Source organism: Rhinolophus sinicus, chromosome 14 (genome assembly GCF_057876585.1).
Source record: "Rhinolophus sinicus isolate RSI-liver-muscle chromosome 14, RSI-T2T, whole genome shotgun sequence".
NCBI classification, from domain to species: Eukaryota; Metazoa; Chordata; class Mammalia; order Chiroptera; family Rhinolophidae; genus Rhinolophus; species Rhinolophus sinicus.
In genome coordinates, this window is record NC_142514.1 from 79,972,548 (window position 1) to 79,993,590 (window position 21,043).

Below are 21,043 nucleotides of genomic sequence, written 5' to 3' on the forward strand. Positions count from 1 at the left end.
TTCATACATGAGAAGAGCATTTGTCCAATGCGCTAAGAAAGCACAAGATTGTATCGTGGGCTTGAGTCACCTGCCGAGCCTTGCTCAGCACTGAACGTTAAGCAGATGTTCCGTCATCCTTGGGGGTCAATTGACTTGTTTTAACGGAGACCAGCTATAGAGCTAACAGTCAATAAAATGATATTTTGAATACTGAATGGGCTTTTATACTGGACAGTTTTTTCCCTGGCTTCCACCTAACACCTGTATATGATCAGTACAGGTATAGCAGAAAATTAAAAGCCTCATTTGTGTGTGTTGGTGGAGGAGGTTTGTGGAATTCAGTCTTAAACTGTTTCCATTCAGCTGCTAGACGTACATGTGTGTATGTGTAAAATAAAACCAACATAAAACGTTTTCATTTGTTTCCTTCCTTTTTCCTCCCTCTGTCTCTCACTGTTCCCACAGGTCAGCGTGGAGGTTTTGGTAGAGTATCCTTTTTTTGTGTTTGGACAGGGCTGGTCATCCTGCTGTCCAGAGAGAACCAGCCAGCTCTTTGATTTGCCGTGTTCCAAACTCTCCGTTGGGGATGTCTGCATCTCGCTGACCCTCAAGAACCTGAAGAACGGCTCTGTTAAAAAGGGCCAGCCCGTGGATCCCGCCAGCGTCCTGCTGAAGCACTCAAAGACCGACACCCTGACGGGCAGTAGACACAGGTATGCTGAGCAGGAAAACGGGATCAATCCGGGAAGTGCCCAGATGCTCTCTGAGAACGGCGAACTGAAGTTTCCAGAAAAACTAGGATTGCCTGCCGCGCCCTTGCTCACCAAAACAGAACCCAGCAAGCCCACAACAACCAGGAAGAGGAGGTGGTCTGCGCCAGAGACCCGCAAACTGGAGAAGTCAGAAGACGAGCCACCTTTGACTCTTCCTAAGCCTTCTCTAATTCCTCAGGAGGTTAAGATTTGCATTGAAGGCCGGTCTAATGTAGGCAAGTAGAGGCAGTTTGGGGAAAGGAAATTTGGCCCTCCCTTATCATTTGTATCCAGATTACTGTACTGTAGACTAAATAACACAGTATTTACATGTTATCCTCTTCCTTTAGGTTTCTGTTATAACTTTGTCATTAGAGTTACAGCTGGTGTTGCGCAAGAGACTGGTGCATATGCTTTTTTCCACGAGTGTCTGTCAGTGGGTGTGCGGGGGGCCAGAGCAGGGCCAGTCCAGGCGCCAGGCATCCTGGTGGAAATGAATGTGGCTTCAGAGTGCCTGCCTTTTCTTGCAGCACAGAAGCATCCACTGGGCGCTGACTTCTGCTGGTTTCATGAGAAAGTTCTGTGGGGAGGGAATTGCAGGGGTGCGTGCGTGCAGGGCTTCAGGGGTGCCGCAGTGAGGGAGGGTCTTTTTCTCTCTGCCTCCCTCTGTCTCACTCTCTCTTGCTCTCAGCACAGCATTGGAGGTCCAGAGACACGTCCTCAGGAGGTTCTCACGTGCAAAATAAATATCAGGAACCCAGCTTCAGGGCATCCTAGAAAAGCATCAGACAGCAGATGGAAAGCTAACCGTGTAAAAGAACATTTTTTTTCCTCCAACATATTTTACAATAAAAGCAACTTTTAATCATATAGATATATATTTCCCCCTATGGGGCCTGACTGCACTGATTTTTTTTAAAGAGCAACTGCCACATGCGGGATTTCGTTTCTGCTTCACTAGTGCAGTGATGTCTCCAGGGTGTCTGGGGGGCAGGGCAGCCTCTGTTTGCATCACTCCACGTGGGGGTGGTGGGCAGTGGGGTGGGAGAATGAACACCCACTCTGGTTTCTGTGCAGTGTTAGGAAAACCAATCAGGTTATCGCATTGACTTCGCTCCCAAGAAGTAGACACAAACTGTCCTTCAGAGAGCAGCGGAAGCTCTTCACATTGGGTTTGCAAATTTTTTGTCTTTTAACTCTAGTACTGTTTATAGTTCATGACTATGGACAACTCGGGTGCCACTTTTTTCAGATTCCAGTGTGACGTGAGGAATTAGATTTTGAAGATGAGCATATATATTACTATCTCTAAGCACTTAAAATGCTGTTCACACTTTATTACCAAGCATCTTGGTCTATCATTCAACAAGTACTGTATCTCACTTTAAAGTCTTTGGGAAGAAAAACAAAAAACTAAGTTGCTTTCTTTTTTCAACACTGTAACTACATTTCAGCTCTGCAGAGTTTCTCACCTCAAGATATTGAAAGTTTCAATGTGGTTTAAAAGGATGAATGTGAATTATGAACTAGTATGTGACCATGAATGACCACCAAGTACAGCCTGACAGAAGGGCACTTTTCACTTTGATGTTTGAGAAAGAATTAAAGGCATATGCAGAGCTGGCAGAGAAACTGAGAGAAAAGGGGTGGAAAAAAAGAATACTCATTTTTGTCCAGTGTTTTTCTTTTTAAGATGAACTTTTAAAGAACCTTGCGATTTGCACATCTTGAGTTTATAATTTGTGTGATATTCCTGCAGTTTTTATCCAATAACATTGTGGGAAAGGTTTGGGGGACTGAACGAGCATCAATAAATGTAGCAAATTTACTTTCTAACCTGCCTATATTCTAGGCCGTTTTATAAGATTATGTTCCTTTCAAAATTCATTTTGGTCTTTCTACCACATCTGTCACAAAAACCAGGTCTTAGCAGGACAACTCTGAGAATTTTCTTCAGATTCATTGAGAGAGTTTTCCATAAAGACATTTATATATGTGAGCAAGTTTTTTAAAAAAATTACTTTATTACTGTTGTTATTAATATTGTTTTCAGAATGACTTTTTTTTTTTTTCCATCTGAAATCAAATCAAGATTTAATGTTTGGTACAAACCCAGAAAGTGTGTTTCATAATTTAAACCTTTCATTCCCAGAGATCTGAAATATTGTTTGTGGGTTTTGGGTTTGCATTTTAAAGTGCTTGAAAAAAATAGAAAAGTTTTATAAGTAGGGAGAAATTTTTAAATATTCTTACTTGGAATGGCTGCAACTAGTCTGAAAAAATGCTTAAACTGATTCTTCTTTTACCATTGAAAATAGTACTTCTAAATTTAAAAAGAAATTCTAAGGTCAACCCACATTTTCGCTACCTAGTTAGTATTCCTTCACATTTAGTTCTCACCAGAACTAATGATTTTTATAAACCATTTTCTGGGATGTACCAAAAACATTTGAATAGATTTAACATAACTAGAACCGGTCCTTTACTTTCTTCGAAATTCATTACCCTCTCAGCATGCTAGCAGAGAGCTGGGTGGGCCCATTCTTGCAATCGTAATGCTTATTTAGTGCTGTATTTTTGTAAGCGTTTCTGTTCCGAGAACTTGCTTAATCTTCCATATATTCTGCTCAGGGCACGTGCAGTTATGAGGTTTTGTTGTTGTTTTATAACCTTTGATGGTAAGAGGAATATGGGGCTGCCCTGTCAACTGTGTCCTCCTTTGTACCGCTCCTGACAGCCACTCATGTGGACTCAGAAAAACACACACAACCTTTTGGCTTCCTTCACGTATTGAACTAACACCAACTCTGAAATGGGAAAACATACATGGTTTGGAGCAATAGGAACATTATCATCACTTTTGTGCTTGTATTTCAGGTATAGGAACTCTAAGAGAATTGGTTCTTTCTAATGTCCCATTTCATTCTCTTGCTTTTTCAGCATGTGCAATACTTTCCGTGCCAATAGAGTTTGATTGGTGTGCTCTAGTTAAAACTCGTGCCCTTTCGGCTTTTTCCTCGTCGGGAGGGAACGAGCCAGGAAGGGGAGAGCCTCCCTCTGCAAGCTACCCCCTGCTGCTGTGGATTCTGAGTGCTGGGTGGGAGCCTGCAGGAGCCCCAGGTGTCTGTCACCATGTAGCAGAAAGAGCAAGCAAAGGAGATCTAAGGGATGAGCTGCAGTTCCCCATCACCTCAAGGAATAGGGAAGGTGGAGTGTGGAGAGGAAGGAGGCAGAGTCATTTCTAAGGCACACTCTGGAGCAATAGAGCCAGGATCAACCCATTTTCCATGCTCTTTTCTGCGAGTGGGCAGGCCCCTCCTCAGGTCTGTGACCTTGAGACATTGAGCTGTGCCTCTGGGCCTGGGTAAGGAAGTGCATGCAGGAAGTGCATGCACTCCAAGCTTGCCGGCCAGTGGCTGTGGAGAGGGCTACCTGCAAACACTGGTCACCACTCTGTGGCAGCTTTCTCTTCAAATAGGAAGAACATCCAGGGGACAGGGAACCTCCTCATGTTTGCAGTCATTGGCAAGCCTGAGGTTCCCAGAGCAGCCTTGGTCACCATTCCTGGGTAGCAAACCTAACAATGACAGGCGTAGAAATTCTTCGGTGCCCTGCAGCTTACGAGGATCAGCCATGTGCCTCTGTACTATGTCCACTTTGCAATATTTACTGACAGCCGTCTTTAGTTCTCTCTTTCCTGTTCTCCATTTTTAAACTAATAACAGCAGGCCTTTTGCGTTTACAATGGAACACAATCACCAAGAAATTAGCCAGGGTGAAAAGAAAAAAATAAGAAGAAACCAACAAACAAGAACCTCTCTTTATAGGGATTTCTAAATATATAAAATGACTGTTCCTTAGAATGTTTAACTTAACAATTATTTCAGTTTGGGCCACATTCAGGAGAGGGAGATAAAGAGATGGGTGCCACTTACCTCAAATCTTTTAAAATGGAAATCCAAATTGCATTTTCATTTGGACTTTCAGGATCATTTTCTATGTCGGTCAATTTTTTTGTTTTCCCCAACTCGCCCAGTTTGGTTTGGGATGATTTGATTCTTTTTTTTCTTTTTTGTAACTGTTGTTGTTGATCCCACTTCTAACTCTGAATTGTAACCCTATATGTTTTTTGTTAGGTGAGTGTGTTGGGTTTTTTCCCCCAGCAGGAAGTGGCAGTATCTTCCTTCTCCCCTACAAGGAACTCTGCGGAACCTTTCACACCTCTTACTCAGGGATGGGGCTGGCGTGTGTGTGGTACACTGATGTGTCCAGAAGCAGCACTTTGACTGCTCTGGAGTAGGGTTGTACAACTTCAAGGAATGTTTGGATTTCCTGTGTCTTGTGGATTACTCCTTAGATACTGCATAGATTGCAATATAATGCTGCATGTTCACGATGAACAGTAGCTCCTAGTAATCATAAAATCCACTCTTTGCACATAGTTTGATCTTTACTGAAATATGTTGCCAAAATTTATTTTTGTTGTTGTAGCTTTGGAATTTGTTTGTTTGTTTCTTAAGGAAACAATTGACAATACCCTTTAACATCTGTGACTACTAAGGAAACCTATTTCTTTCATAGAATGAAAAATCTCAAATGCTATTGAAGACACTAATACCATGCTATTTCAGATTTGGGTGAAGAAGCAGAGCTCTTGGGACAGAAGGCCAGGCTTTGTGAGCTGTGCTGGTCGTCATGGCTACTGTTTCATGAACCGCAAGCAGCTCAACAAACTGTGGTCTGTTCTCTCCTAAAACCCTTTGCGCTTATTTCCCAGTCACCCGTGATGATTCCAGGTGAAAAAGGGCCAGCCGTCTCCGTGGCCCAATCCAGCTTCTTCGGTGGTGATATGAAAGAAAAGGGAATTGTTTTTTGTTTGTTTGTTTTTTTAAGTGGAGGCCTTTGCTTCCACGTTTATGTTTTCAACCCAGAATTTCTGAAATAGAGAATTTTAAGACAACATCAAGTAATAAAGACACAGAGAATATACTTTTTTATAAAGCACATGCATATGCTATTGTGTTGGGTTGGTTTCCTCTCTTTTCCACGGACAGTGTTGTGTTTGTTGATAGGGAAACTCCAAACAATTTGCACACCTCTACTCTGGAGCTGAGATTTCTTACATAGATGACCTCGCTTCAAATATGTTACCTTACTGATAGGATCTTTTCTTGTAGCACTAGACCTTGTGGGGATTTTCTTTTCTTTTTTTTTTTTTTTAAATGTACACCTAATTTGAGAAGCTGAAGAAAAAATTTTTTGAAGCACTCACTTTGAGGAGTACAGGTAATGTTTTTAAAAATTGCACAAAAGAAAAATGAATGTCGAAATGATTCATTCAGTGTTTGAAAGATATGGATCTGTTGAAACAATGAGTTTCATACCTTGTTTGTAAAAAAAGAAAAAGCATAAAGGTTGAAAGTTACATGTGTTTTTTTTTTGTTTTTCTTTTTGTATATAGAAATTTGTCATGTCTAAATGATCAGATTTGTATGGTTATGGCCTGGAAGAATTACTACGTAAAAGGCTCTTAAACTATACCTATGCTTCCTTTATGTTTATGTCACATAGAGCCCTCTTCTGAGGAAGGGCAACTCTGTATTCTGCAATTTGAGAATACTGTTCATTCCTATGCTGAAAGTACTTCTCTGAGCTCCCTTCTTAGTTTAAACTCGTAAGCCATTGCAACTCCTTTTTCTTCAGAGATGATGTTTGACATTTTCAGCACTTCCTGTTCCAATAAACCCAAAGAATATAATCCTGAACAAGAAGTGTTTGTAACAAGGGATCCTAGCTACCAATAAAACAGGACTCATTATGAAGACAAAAAAAAATATGTTCAGCCTTCTTCCCCCCCATACACACACCTCATTTAAATGGGGGGTAAAACATGGATTTCAATTGAAATGCCTCATTTTACTTTAGTTTTAATTTTTTCTTTAATATCGAGGCCAAAATAAATGTGAGGCAACTTCTCAGAAGCGTTATAGTCTGTCCAAAAATCAAGCCAGCCAGCGGATACTGGACAGCTGTGGGCTATTGAGCAAACCCACCAACAATTCTTAAATCCAGACTCTCCAGCTTCTCCCTTACTGTTAAATGCAATGTTTCTGGTAGCTGACATTCACCTGTACAATGGCGGGAGGGAACAGTGGCTTCGGTTTTTCACGTCCTCTTGACTTGCATACAAACGGTTCAGCTGTATTAAAATTAAGTGCATTTGGCCAATAGGTAGTATCTATACAATAACAGTCTCTAAGAATTTCCATAACTTTTCTTGGCTGAAAGGATTCAAGTCTTCCACTGCAGATAATTGGAGACTTCGCCCAAGTTTTCTTTCCCTTTAGTTTGTTCATTTGCTGTCTGGATGGCAATGAGCCTGTCTCCTTTTCCATGGCCAGTCTGAAGGCCTCCGTTGGAAGCGTTGTTTACAGTAATCTTTGCTGAAATAACATACTGTCCTCTGGAAAATCAGGTCTGAGGTGACACTAGCTTAGAGCCGTTGTCTTTTAAGAGCAGTTACCAAGAAGTCAGATGTGCAGGTTTCCTCCGGTTCTCACACGAACCAACTACTCTTATTATCTGGTCAAAGAGTGGAGTAAATTCTAGTCAGTGAACAATAAACTTGATACCTGTGCATTCGGTTCTGTGAATACCGCCCTTTTGGCCTTTTGTGGAGGTTTCTTCCTCCCCAGCCATCACTGCTCACCTATAAACCCAAATGAGTGTCAGCTGAAGGGAGGTTTCAGTAGAGCCCTGCTAGTATTCATGGTGGCCTTTAGTTAAAACAGAGTCCTGATTTCTAGCTAGTGGGATCCGGGCCCCAGAGCCATCTCTGAGATCCGTACCTATGGATGTTTTAATAGATCATTACCCACCAAAACTTCCAAGCGTGTGCCTCCCACCGGCCAAGGGAAAAGAGACACCAGAATTGAGGGCGCTATCAGACTGACATGGCCAGTACAGAGGAGAAAGAGGGAAGGAGTGATGTTTTGCACCTTATTGAAAAGAAAATATTAAGTGCATACATAGTTAAGAGCTTTTATTGTGACAGGAGAACTTTTTTCCATGTGCGTGCACACTCTCTGTAATTCCAGTGTAAAATATTGTACTTGCACTAGCTTTTTTAAAACAAATATTAAAAAATGGAAGAATTCATATTCTATTTTCTAATCGTGGTGTGTCTATTTGTAGGATACACTCGAGTCTGTTTATTGAATTTTATGGTCCCTTTCTTTGATGGTGCTTGCAGGTTTTCTAGGTAGAAATTATTTCATTATAATAAAACAATGTTTGATTCAAAATTTGAACAAAATTGTTTTAAATAAATTGTCTGTATACCAGTACAAGTTTATTGTTTCAGTATACTCGTACTAATAAAATAACAGTGCCAATTGCAAATGTGTCTGTCCTTGCCTTGTGTCAGGTCCTTGAAGAAAGATGAGGCTGAGAAAATGCTGGGAATTCTTCCTTCTTTACCCTCACTGTGATCACTGGGTAGGTTTTGGGGGGTGACATAGGCATTGCCTTTACTACTACTCATTTTTTCTGTGGGGGTGGGGAAGATAGGTCATGATCAGGTGCTGAGATAAAAGGCACATTTCGACATCGGATGTCTTGCCTCATTCAGTTTGTTTACGTCTCCTATCTGAACACTGCTGCTTACAAGAGCTATGTTTCTCAACAGCATTTGGCAGCTTCATGGGCTCATGGAGTATTATCGATACATTCAGTAGTTTTGCTGCAAACACATTAGTGGTCTGAAGGCAGAAAGTTCACTCCTGTTTCCTGTAGTTGGTGCCGGTTAGAAACTCAACGAGCACGGGGTCACTCAGCAGGCGGAGGGGCCTGGTTGTCTCAAAAACACTGCACCCAGCTTTGCACTGTACCATCTCAGAAAGATGGGGCTTAGCAGTTGCCCCAGAAAGTAATTCTTCAAGGACCCGTGACTTTCAGTGACCTCCCCTGCCATCACCTGCGCGTGTGGCTAGCAAATCCTTGCAGCTGTAAGGTCTGCAGAGGTGGAAGAGAACTCTCCACATTCAATTAGCCGAGGGAGGAAAGGGTAACTCTTATCATTTTACTGTCTTCCTGGTTAAGTGTTTGGGGACATCTCACCAGGACTCTCCTCTCAGGACTCATGAGCTGAGGCCTTGACACATTGTGAATGTCAGTGTGTGATAGAACATGCACCTAACCAGCGGTGACTCGCTGACCTGGCAGCCTGGACAGGAAGGGCTGCCCATGTCCCCTCTTCCTCCAGAGCAGTTTGGGTGGACACGCTACATGCCAGGGGCAAGTGTGGGGCAGCAGTCTGAATCACTGCCTTCCTTGTCTTGTTTTAGCATTAGATGCTAATGGTTCTGACAAGTTTGGGGTCCAATGGCTGTGAGACTTCACCTGAACTAAACATTGATTAAGGGGAAAAACCTTTGCTTCACTTGCTGCAGTGAGGCGGGCTTTGAAACCATTAAGAGCACAGCAGGAGCTGCAAGGTGAATGGCATCTGGTTCCCAGGCTCTCCCTCCCTCCCCGCCCACCCACTGCTTCCCTGGATGGCCTGCAAATGGGCAGCTATCTGTGTGTCCCGGATGACACCTGGTCTGAGAGCTGCTCTGGTGCGAGCTCCCCCAGCCCCATTCCAATCGGAGGCAGAGGTGAACTGGCTACGGACAAGGGGTGATGGAGCCTTAGAAGTGCTGCTGTTTGGGAAGCCTCTGCTTCAAAATGATCCTGACGAGTTTGTGGCTTTTTCAGTAACTCACTTTTCACTTCCCTAAAAACTGGATGGGCGAGGGACCTGCCTTCCGGTTTGTGGAAACAAAGAGCTAGTGTGCAAAGTCTTTGCACACGACAGAAAACAAGCACACATCACTGCAGAGAGAGGCCCCAAAGGGCCCATACTGGGCTGCCCCTTCCCTGAACACTCTGGGTGTAGCACAGGAGCCCCGCCTGAGAGGGGACACTGGTCAGTCCCTTACTACTGACCACGGCTGCTGGTCCATTTTAAATGGATTTCTTTAGGTCCTCCTTCCTTTCACCTCTCTGCCTCATTTTGCAATAAAGAAACTCATAAAACTAACAAACGTAAGGGCTTGAGTGTCCAACACATCTTCCACAGGACAGCATGGGCCCGCCCCTCACTCAGGCAGCAAACAGAAAAGGTGGGGTGCCTCCAGCACATCTTGCTCTGTGTTAAGCATCCTCTTGACCCTCATATGGCAAAGGTGTAGCCATTCATGTTCCTACAAGAATTACTCTTAATGGATTTGGGGGGCAAGGTGTTACAACAGAGTTCAAGTTGCTGAATGTGTAAATGTATTTCCTGTAACACCGGAAGTGGACCTCTGCTTTCCCGGAACGGGATGATTCGGTTGGAGTCGTCACATGCTGTCAGTCACCATGAACATTAGACAATTAATTCGCCCTCATCCAGTAGGACCGTGTGGTCCTTCCCGACTCCAGGACCATCACTTGCCTTTTCAAAGAAAATGTACTCCTGTGCCTGCTTCTTTAGCCTTCTTTAGAAGCAAACACAGTGAAAAAACATCCTGGCCTGCATACACTTTCCGGTCCTATTACTCAAGTAATGCTTCCAAAAGTAGCCAGCCGTCATCTATCCATCCATGTTCACTGTTTAAACAAATGCCACGGTGGACTGCTTAGGACCTCTGCCACAGCCATGGGTCTTTTCTCCGAGAGAACGCCACGGTTACCAGTCAATGGATTGACGGTTGTCCCAGAGGACCGTGTGCTCCTTCCGTCAGAGTATTAATCGCCGTATCAAGGGAACGGTTCTAACTCCTATTTTAAACCAATGCCATGAGGAAGCTACAGGTCAAGGATTTTGCTGGGTTTTTTTCAGTGGGACTCTATACCTGCTAATTTTTGGTGGAGAACCTTTCAATAAAACATCCTGTGGAATTTCCAAATAATATATAATCTCTTTAAGAGACAGGCCAGCCTGACAAGATGGGACTGAAAAGGGAAGGGGAAGAGATGGAGGAAACAAAACTACGTGAAAAACCAGGATAAGGATTGCTTCCCAGGAGCACCAAACTGGTAAAGATGGATGACCTGTTCCCAAAAGGCACATGTAACAAAGATGGTGAAAACACGTCACCACACCTTATATCTGTGGGGAAACCAATTTTTCAAGTTGTGGGTCCAGCCACTTGCTTTTGTTCTTTTCCATTAAATAGAAGCTGGAGGAAGTGGATGCCAGTTACTCTGACTGTGGCCTGTCCAGTCAATCCTCCCCTCCCTGCCCCTCCCCCCTGAAGGTGCCTTGACTCAGAGCCAAGAGGGGCTCACCACTAGCACGTCTGGGAAGAAGGTCTAAAAGCCCCAGCTTCCTCAACAACTCGGTTCCTGAAAATGCAAACTCCAGCACTCAAGCATGTCTTAAGATAACAGCATTATATTAAAGTGAAACCATTTTCTTTTTAAAAAAAAAGAAAAGAAAAAGGTGAGAGTGTTAGTTTTAACAATGAGGTTATGAGTTCAGGGCAGCTGGGCTCTGACAACTGATCCTATCAGTGCCCTGCTTCTGTCCCCCCGAAAGGCACTAGGGGGAGCCCCAAAGCCTCCAGGTGGCAGGAAGAGGAGGAGGCAGCATTCCACCATTCAGGAGCAGCCGGAAGCTTGGATGTAACAGAAGGAAGGAAATGGGAAAGCAGCTGTGTGTGGAAGCTTCCATGAGCGGGACCGTCACCTCATCCACAAGGTTAGCTGAACAGGGTGCTGTGCTGTTGGGTCACGCGGATGAACGTCGTCCTCCTGCTAAGCTCTTTGAGTTTGGCGGCCCCCACATAGGTACAGGTAGACCGCAGTCCCCCGAGAATATCCAGGATCGTGTTTTCTACATCCCCTTTGTAAGGCACTTCCACAGTCTTGCCCTCAGAGGCTCTGGAAGAAAAAGGAAGTTTTTCTTTTCAGCTGGTTCTTTTTCCTTAAGAGCCCAGCCAAGCTTGTTCCCCTAAGCTTTAGCACCTTAAGCAGCCCCAGGGCACTCAGGTAGCGGGATGCCACCATGACCCCATGCCCACACTGCTCCAAATGCCAAGCGGATCGTGCCAGCATCTCAGATGAACACGTTGCTCCCACCCACATGCATGACCTCACTGCTGCTCCTCAGAGCACCCGGGAAAGGAGTCCTGTCAGTAACACCGGATGAAGCCGCAGGCCCATACCCTCCTGCACAAAGACCTTCTTCTCAGCAACCCGCCTCCACTCTGCCCCTAACAGAAACCCACTCCACCTTAAAATCCGTACACCAGGCTCCAACTCACCCAGAGCCCAAACGCCAAAGGGAAAGGAGAACAGAGCTGGCGGATTTCCTCTTGAACACCCCCTGCCACCGCCTCTCCTGCTTGCCCTCCCCGACCAACAACAAAAAAAGCCTGGAGCTTCACCCTCCTGCATGCCAGCTCTCTGATCAGACACTGAGCTGTCTTCAAAGGGGATAATCAAGAGGAGGAGGCGGACACCAAAAAATGAACAACTCAAACCCTACCAGGTTACGTGGGAACCTCCAACAGGAAGATAATGTGCCCCTCTAACGGCCTGTCTTTCCAGGGGGAGGGGCTGTGTTGGGTACGTTCCCCCAGCACACTCCTTTCACTCACACGTCACTACACCTATCGTCCTGGGCATGGGGGGTCCCAGAAAGGTGGAACCAGAGTAGAACTACAGACTTTCTTGGCACTGGAGGCTCTAGGGCTGTGGTTCACATCTTTCCCCTTTTCAGAGGAACATTTAGCAATTCAGAACGTCTGGCATATGGCACAAAATTGACCAATATCTAAGTGTCCTTGCTGAGCCATTGTCCCACTCTTCATAAGGCCACCACGTAACACTGTTTGACTCCACATGTCAGGTCTCCTTTATACAAAATAGAGATACTGTCCAGGCTTGCCTTTGGAGGGACATCACAAGAAGGAGACCTCCAATCTATGTGAAACTCTAGCCCTCATCTAAGGGCCAATGTGGAAACTGTAGCAATTAACCAAATTCTGGAACTTTCACTAGCTGGTCTCTTCAACCGGAAAAATAGCATCTCTTGATTAGAAACTTATTAGTTAGAATTTCAAAAGGGTATTAACTCTTATACACTGAAATCTACATGTACAAGACGACCCGTGGGTGAAATCTAGCTGTTTAAACCATCAGCTAGAGCAAGGACTGGCTGAGGGGCTGGCTTGGAGCCCCGAAATCATGAAGCAAGTCACTGGTCACACGCAAGATGGTTCATGTCACCGCACTCTGTGACCAGAGATCAAATCTATGCACTGCATATGACTGTCCTTTCATTTTCTTACGTTCGGGCATTGCCCCCAGACTTACTGGAAATTATCCAGATTCTCACCATTGCTTCTCTGCTAAGTGTACCTTTTATAAGTCATTTACTTTGGATGTTCAAGTCTTCTCATCTGTAAAATGAAGGTTCTTTGATCTGTCTCCCACTGACAACGAGATAACTAAATGGTTAATGATTGGGAAGGAACTAGCAAAGCATAAATAACTGCCTTAATCGAATATAATCAAATAAGAGGACTGTCCCCGTGAGATAATGGTGACGAGGCTGCAAACTGACAGGGAAAGAGAAGGAAGGAGGGAGGGAGGCTAGAAGGGAGAGAGGCAGAGAGAGAGAGACAGGGAGAATGGATGCAGCCTCACGGTACCTTTGAATCAAGGTTCTAATTCCTTCAACACTTCCCTTCCTGGCCTAAGATTCGAATCCACTTCCAGAAGTGAGTCTTGACACTCCTGAATATTTTATTTCCTTTATGTCTAGACCTTGCTGCAGTTACAGGAGAGCATTTTTCATTCGGCCCCTTGGCTTCTGTTTGAGCTAGCGGCTAGTCTGGCCTTCCCTATCTGCTTTTCTTAGAACACAACACAGATGTAACAGCTGGAGGGCCAAAAAATGTACTCCAGGCAAAGTATCTAGCTGCTGCTGAATCACAATGGCTCCACTTACATCCAGTAGCTAGGAGACCCTGCACAGGGCCCGGGATGGTGACGATGGTAAAGCATTGAACTTCTTGGCCAGAGTTCCAGGTTAGCACTGAGGTGGTAATCCTCTCCTCCCCCCTCCCCCCTCTTCCATCCATTACCACATGGGAGATAGAGCGTCTTCTGAGGCTGCATGGGAAGCACTGTCCCCTTGTTTTGACTGCCTGAAGTTGTCAGGGTGAAGGTCTAAATGGAGTCCCCTACTCCTCTTTCCCACCCTGGCTTCCCCACACTATCATCATTTTTATTGAGGTTCCCTCCAAAAGAGTAAAAGACTAGAGAGAATGAGGGTTGAAGTCAGTCCCCCAGTACCTCACTGAAGAACAGAGGTCTGGGAGAGCACCCCACACCACCCGGCCACCCGACCGCCTGTAAATCTCAGGGAAGCTCTGGGATTTGGGGGATTTTTTTTACCTCTAGTTTGGTTTGAACCTTATATAATGCATCTGAATCCCATGTCCCCAAAATAAGCTTTTAGGTGTAGAAGTAATGGTAGGAAACGGAGGGTGTGAGCCAGGGCGGACTTGGGTTTCCATCCCAGTGCCTAAGACTTCCTGGAGAAAAGCCACCAGCCCACTCACAGCGCACTTCTTTCTGAGGTGGCCAGACCTTCGGTCCTGTCCACTCTGTAGCCTGGCACCACGGCTGACCCCAGTGAGAAGCACCAGCAGGCTGTCCAGAGCAGGGCAGGGCAGTGGGTATATTCTGTCACAAGGTTCTTAAAATACACATGCACACAATGAAGATGGGAGTGAAATAAAGGCCAGGTTATCTTTGGGGATGATGGATTTAAAACAATAAATAAATAAGCAGAACATCCCTCCTGCAGTGAGTGACACAATTAAATGGCCACAAATGCTGCCTGTGTCAATTGTCAGAGCGTAGAAGCAGGTGAGAGTCTTGGGTGAGCTACTGGAGGTGAAACATGGCGTTCTTTAAGAAAGGCCTGACCTCCATGCAGTGGTCCAGGTCACACCTGCTTCCTGCGCAATGGGAGACCCATGCTTCAACAGCCCTTGCAGCCTGATCTCGCCCCAGGCCAGAGATTAGAGGTCACTGGGATGGTGCAGCAAAGGCTCCCAGCAGGACAAGGAGATAATACCCCTGCCCACCCCTTGGAAGTCTGCAGTGTCACCTCCAGGACTGGCTGAGCAGGAGTCACACCAACTCACACATACCGCTGCTCACATGTCCAACCATCCCAAAACACTTCTGCTCTGCACTGCCTTTTGAGGGCCCCAGACACTGCAAATGCTGGATGGGTAAAAACTGTGGCTATCTAAAAAGAGGCAAGATAGGTATTCTAGCTCCTTCCCGCAGTACTTTAAACAGAATTGATATTCTCTGAGACCTACTTCTAACCCATCTCTGTAAAGAAGCAGGAGAAATGTGAGTCCTCACCAAATGCAAAGCCTTGGCTCTGCCCCTTACCTGTATTCGGCTACGCCTCCCACGTGCTTCTTCATCGCCGTTTCGGAGCTCATGCCGTAGAAGAGCTTGAGCTTCTGCCCGTTCCTCTCGATCAGTTCTCCAGCACACTCCGTATGGCCCGAAAACATCCCTCCCAGCATGACAAAATCTGCTCCGCCTCCTGAACTCCAACCATGGGGACAAAAGGAAAGCAGCAGAGAAAAGAGCTCAGAAAAGATCCGCCCTGGAAAGATCCAAGTGCTGTTCCCAACTCACCCTCTTTCTAGCTATAATTAAGAGAAAAGCTCAACCTCTCCCCTTTTGAGAAAAGTTAAGAAGGTTCCCCTGACAGGGAAAGGGGCACTGAATACTCAGGAAACAAATGCAGCCGACTGAAGCTTGCTGGCGAATACCCTGGACGATCCTTACTGGTTGTGAACGACCAACTTTCAGAGGTCTGACTCATTTAGAATCAGAGAAACATTAAGAATTGACGGCAGCTTAGACTGCACGTTGTCCAATCTCATACTTAATTCAGTAACTCCTCTACAGCACCCTCATCCGGCATCTGGTCTACCTTAAGCTCTCAGCATCTCTCATTCTGTTTGTGTAGATCATGAAAGGACCTCAGAACAGACCAGACCGAATGTCCCAACACTAGAGATTGGACATGAAGGAGAGAAACCTGTACATACGCGTGTATATATCATGTATACGCTACCTACACCTCTGTTGTGATAAATATTTGACTTCCAGAGTAAATAATATCCCCTATTAATCACCAAATAACATGGAACTTCCAGGACAGGTGCACAGGGGACTGAAGTTGCCTTTGTAGTCTATGTTGGAACAAGACCAGAACAGCTGGAACAGCAGTGTCCCCAGGGCTCACTGCTGTGTTCCCAGGGGTTATCACAGTGCCTGGCACATGGGAGATACAGAATGACTAGCTGTCAGGAAAGTAGAAAGTGTATACGGACAAAATAGAAACAGTCCCCACTCCCCACGGGTAACTGTGCAGAGTGGCTCTCTACTATTAAGTAAGAAACTACTATGCCTGCTCCTTCTGAGTAACTCCTGGTGAGGGTTTACATTTAGAATTCGAGGATATCAGGGTACAGATGTATTAAGGAATTCGGATGAAGGACACGGAGGAGCAAGCACAGGAACTCCTGAAAAGTACCCTTGACCTCTTCCATCTGGTGATTTAAATATAAGGGGATTGTGGAGCATGTGCTCAGCCTTAGAGAAAGACAGGCTCCGCAGGGCTGGCCCCTTGGCCCGCAGCCAGGCAAGCAGGCACACTAGGACCTTCCCACTTGGCAATAAGCTTTGCAGACCCTTCATTGCAGGGTCCCAGCACACATGCTGGCTCCTTGCCCCCTGCCACGATCACAAGGGGGCAGAGGAGACTTGGTGTCCAGCCAGGCCTCCTGATGACCACAACCCTGGGAGCAGATGTAAACAGCAGGAACACAGAGCACAGATCTCCTCAAACAATGCTTTGAAGTGGCTTCCAGTTATTTTCATTTCTGAACAAGCTCATGTCTTTTTCTAACCAGCATTTTCCCTGACACAGTCCCTCTCCCTCAAGCTCACTCAGTTCCGATCTGCACATATTGAAGGACCACAGATGAGGAAAAGACGCCAGGAACCGCCCAGATCTGTTATCTACGAGGTCCTTATTTAGGCCCAATCACTCTACAGTGTACTCAGCTCCCACTCTGAGCAGGGAGCAGCACGGTATGTGCTATTAGCAGGGCACCCAAGAGGGAACAGGCATCCATATTAAGAAGATGCAGCTCAAAAGCCAATAGCAAAAATGTCCTTGGCTGGTGGTCCTTACATTAAGGCTAAGGGATCGCACTAGTATAGCTGGCGTCCTGACTTCTCCTTGCTCTGCCCGTGTATGGGACCCTGACCTTGTCACTTGCCTCTGCTGCTGAGAACACTGACTATTTCCTTCTGTCACTATCAGCGTTTAAATTTTTTTTAAAAGGAGGAGGAGGAGGAGGAGGAGGAGGAGAAGGAGAAGAGCTAATGCCTAGGCCTAAGACTTTCTATGGGATGGACTCTGAACTGGAGAAGAAGAGCACAGGAAGTAATCGCTGAATACAGGTAAGGGGAAGAGCCACTGGCATCCCTTAAGAATGCTTAAGACAGAAAGTTTCCCTCCACTGAAAAAGAAAAAATACATCAGCAGCAAATGCAGCCCTGGCATAAGGAAAGGACGGTGGGTGCAGGGGAGTTTTGTTTCTAACTCCTGCCAGATCACATGGTTCCCACTTCACCCTTTGGAGGCCCCAGTTGTGCAGCCAGCTCTGACTTCTGAACAGTTTGCACGTCATGTTGAGATGCTTGACTTTCTAGCATCTTGACTTTCTAGCGCTTTCCCAAGAGAAAACCAAGATCCCAGGCTGGGGCCCAGGGTGCCACCCCACTGGCTCACAGCTGGACACTGCTGCCCCCTAGTGGGGAATGGGCTCCTCAGCCTCTGGTGAGAAACTGATGCCGGGAAGGCGTCCCTCCTAGTATGGGATCTCCCCAAGTGAAGCCCCAAAGACCCTCGCTGAAGTTATTGCACATCCGACCTGGTACTGTCCTTTTCCACAGGTGCCCTGAGCCTTCTGAGCCATGATTTCACCCATTCCCGGCTGGCAGGAGGTCACCCCTAGATCTATCTCTGGGTACTTGGCTTGCTCTGTGATCAACCAGAATGAAACTGATGCTAGGATTTGGGCCAATCAGGCCTGAAACCATGGGAGAGAACACTCAGGACTGGCCCAAAATACCCCAAGTTCCACCTGCTCATTCTGGTTCCCACCCCATTCCCAGTTCCCACCCCACCACCAGCACGCAGCTGCAGCGACCTCCCTCCCCACCCTCCGTCTCCTTACCAAAGGCTTTGGCGACATCTCCTGGGCACGTGCAGCCTCCGTCCTTCAAAGCGGAAAGAGTAAAGAGAATGCAAGTGGGAGCTCACCAAGGCTGTGCCTCTCCCCAGGGGTGTCTGGGAATTGATACCCGCCCCCCACCCGCCCCCCGCCCCCAGCCAAGTACAAAACCTTCAGAGCCGAAGTCAAACACTCACCTCCACAGGGCACCTTCCATCCGCCCGCCCCGCCCCCAGTATGGGATGCAGCGGAGCCGCTGAGCACAGCAGGGTCTCCGACCTCAGCCTCCTCCAGCACTTTACACAACACGCCTAGCCATTCCCATTCAAGTTCATTCTCATTCGGTAGTCACCTCTCCCTCCCTCCTGGTGTGAGGTGAGATGTATTTCGTACAAGCGCTGAATTATTTTAAGAGCCAGAAAGGTCACTGAGTTAGTTCCTTTATACTTCCAGCCACTCCATGTGTCTATAATTCACCTTCACGTAATGTAACTGGGTACATTAGAGTCAAACATGCATTCCTGACACCTGGGGCTGCCTGAATGCCTAACAGGACAGTCTGTTATCTTGGGCTGCCCAGCATAGTTCAGCTGGCGGGGAGGGGAGGGGGAAGTGTTATATTTAAACACCAGCAACATAGTACCAGCTTTCTAGGATGCAAAGCCCACTGTGCTTCCTTACAAACACAAAAGGCACAAAATGACCAGGCTCCCTGCTATTCGCAATGTCGCCTGTGTGAGGTGTGAGGAGGCAAAGGGCCACGAGGGTGGCCTGGAGTAGGAGCCAGACCCAATAGGGAGAGGCAAGGAAGCAAAGGCACTGGGCAGGCAGAGTGGCGCTCAGGACTAGCGAGGTGTGACAGAGCCTGGACTCAGCGTGGGCCTTGGAGAAACACCGCGGTCTCAGAGGGACGTGCCTGTCCCCAGAAGGTGGCACCCTTCCTTGGAGCAGCCAGACAAGCCTTGGGAAGAACACAGAAAACACAGGCCACCACACTACCTTGCTTTACAATTAGCAGGAAGATGTGTGTGCCTCTGGAATTGGAGGGCCTCTATGTGGAACTGGAACCACTTTACCAATAGCATCTCCAACTGAGGATATGGGGTCACAGTCCTGTTTTTTCTATCTGCTATTCAGGCCTGTCACTCCAGGATCTAGAACTCAAATACAGCTTCATTACTTCTTTGCAGTTCTGATCAAAAGGTAGGTGCGAAGGCTAGATCTTTCCCTTTTATGAATACTTACTGACTGCAAGTATTTCCTCAGTCAATTGTGTTATTCGTATGTGGCTTCCCTGACCCCCAGAGGGCCACCGGCTGCCAAAGAATGATTATTGCAGAGGTAGTCTCTCCATTTAAAGCAACTGGCCAAAGCCCTCCATGTGACGACAGTGATAGGGTTTGTGGTTCTGTATATCTAGTTAGCGCTTCCGAGCTCCAGAATATTTACTTACTCTTTCAAAGGTACAACTCCATACACCCTTCACTTGTACCGCCACATATTTTTCAAGTACTTCATCTCTTTATCCAAACCAGTTCTACACAATAGTTTCCAACTTATAACCTCGAAAGATTAAACTCATGCTCCCATTAAAATAGGTCCCTAACATATGGGACTTTAAACACACACACACATACATACACACACACACACACACACACACCCCTTAAGTTTTTTGCCCACTTGCTTGTGAGTACTTTTGACTGCTAGGTTGTCTCATGTGGGGCCGTGACATGCCACTTTCTTGTGGTCAGTGATGAGGCCTGACTCAGAAGAGCAGAGGTACTAGGACCTCAAGAAAATGAGCTCTTCTCTTTTCAGGATGGGCCAAGATGCCCACCGTTAATGGGATTTAATGATGTGCCACGGAGAGGAAAGCACACTTATGACGTCATCTGCTCACTCTGCTTTGGTGTGTGCGTCTATGAAACAGACCGCTCAGACCAAGCCAGCTGGACTGCACCTTTAATCTGGTGCAACCCAACATCCCCTCATGCTTCAGGGCACAGCAGTCTGCTCCCTACTACCATTTACAGGTAATCTGCAAAAGTTGTTCAAAGCATCCTTTCCTGTGCTCAGGACGCGGAGCAGTAGGGCAACCCTTGCACTCTACGATACACACTGATTTTCATGCATCAACATTCAAAGCTGCTGGAAGGTGGTTTAAAAAAAAAAACTGTATACAAATATTCAAAGGGTTACCTGTTTTGTTTTTCAAGAGTGTTAACATTATATTTCAGTAGGAAAGGCATCACATCACATGAGTGGTGGTGATTCAATCTGCAAGTTGTGAACATACCTCTTCTTAAAAATATTTGCTCATCCCTAAAATATGGGGTGGTGAAAGCACGCAGGGGGCAGACAGAGGGAATTTTTCCAAATTTCACTCTTCCATTCAAACACCACAAGAACCTGAAGTTGGTATTTTATAGGTGGGGGAAGAAAATAAGGGAGGCTCAGAAAGTTTGAGTGATTTGCCCCAAGGTCACAGGGCTATAATAATGGAAAAACAAGATTAGAATCCTGGTTAAGAGTAAACTCTAAAAATGTCTAGAATCCCTATCAGAATATTAGCAGTGGGCATCTTAAGATGATGGCAGTTCTAGTCATCTTTATTTTCTTTACCTTTATTTGTATTTTCCAACTTTTTCTAGGCTAAACCTATTTTGTTGGGGGATTTTTCAAGCCTAAAAAAATTATTTGAAAGAATTTGTTTAGGTCTTTCTAAATAATGCTCTAGCTAGCTGAAAGTACGATATTAAATCAATACAATTACAGGAAATTTGCTGATCCACCTTTATTTCTTTGCTGTGGGTCAGTGAGCAGATGAGAGCACTAATGACTGGTGTCGGGAAGGAGAGGGTTGGGGTGGCTTTGAATTAATCCAACCCTCCGTCATTAACAGCCTCTCAAGACACTGGTCCTCCTCCGACTCGATAAGCATGTTCTCTATGTCTTCACAAAATGCACTGATTAAAATGTGGAATG

The 21,043-nt window shown here is 45.9% G+C and overlaps 2 protein-coding genes across 3 annotated transcripts in view; one reads left to right on the top strand and one right to left on the bottom strand.

The window, feature by feature from the left end:
• ATXN1 (ataxin 1) overlaps window positions 1-8,135 on the top strand; it is a 376,299-nt gene extending 368,164 nt beyond the window's left edge. For both annotated transcript variants that reach the window (XM_088791372.1, XM_088791373.1), the window contains one exon: window positions 448-8,135. In XM_088791372.1, coding sequence (XP_088647498.1) covers window positions 448-978 — 531 coding nt within the window. In that variant the 3' untranslated portion in view covers window positions 979-8,135. The remainder of the gene's footprint in view (window positions 1-447) is intronic.
• A 3,001-nt stretch (window positions 8,136-11,136) lies between these two features.
• GMPR (guanosine monophosphate reductase) overlaps window positions 11,137-21,043 on the bottom strand; it is a 37,066-nt gene continuing 27,159 nt past the window's right edge. The window contains exons 7-9 of the mRNA XM_019742970.3: window positions 18,059-18,101; window positions 15,183-15,342; window positions 11,137-11,642 (exon numbers count right to left, since the gene is read on the bottom strand). Of these exons, the coding sequence (XP_019598529.2) occupies window positions 11,462-11,642; window positions 15,183-15,342; window positions 18,059-18,101 (384 nt within the window). The 3' untranslated portion in view covers window positions 11,137-11,461. The remainder of the gene's footprint in view (window positions 11,643-15,182; window positions 15,343-18,058; window positions 18,102-21,043) is intronic.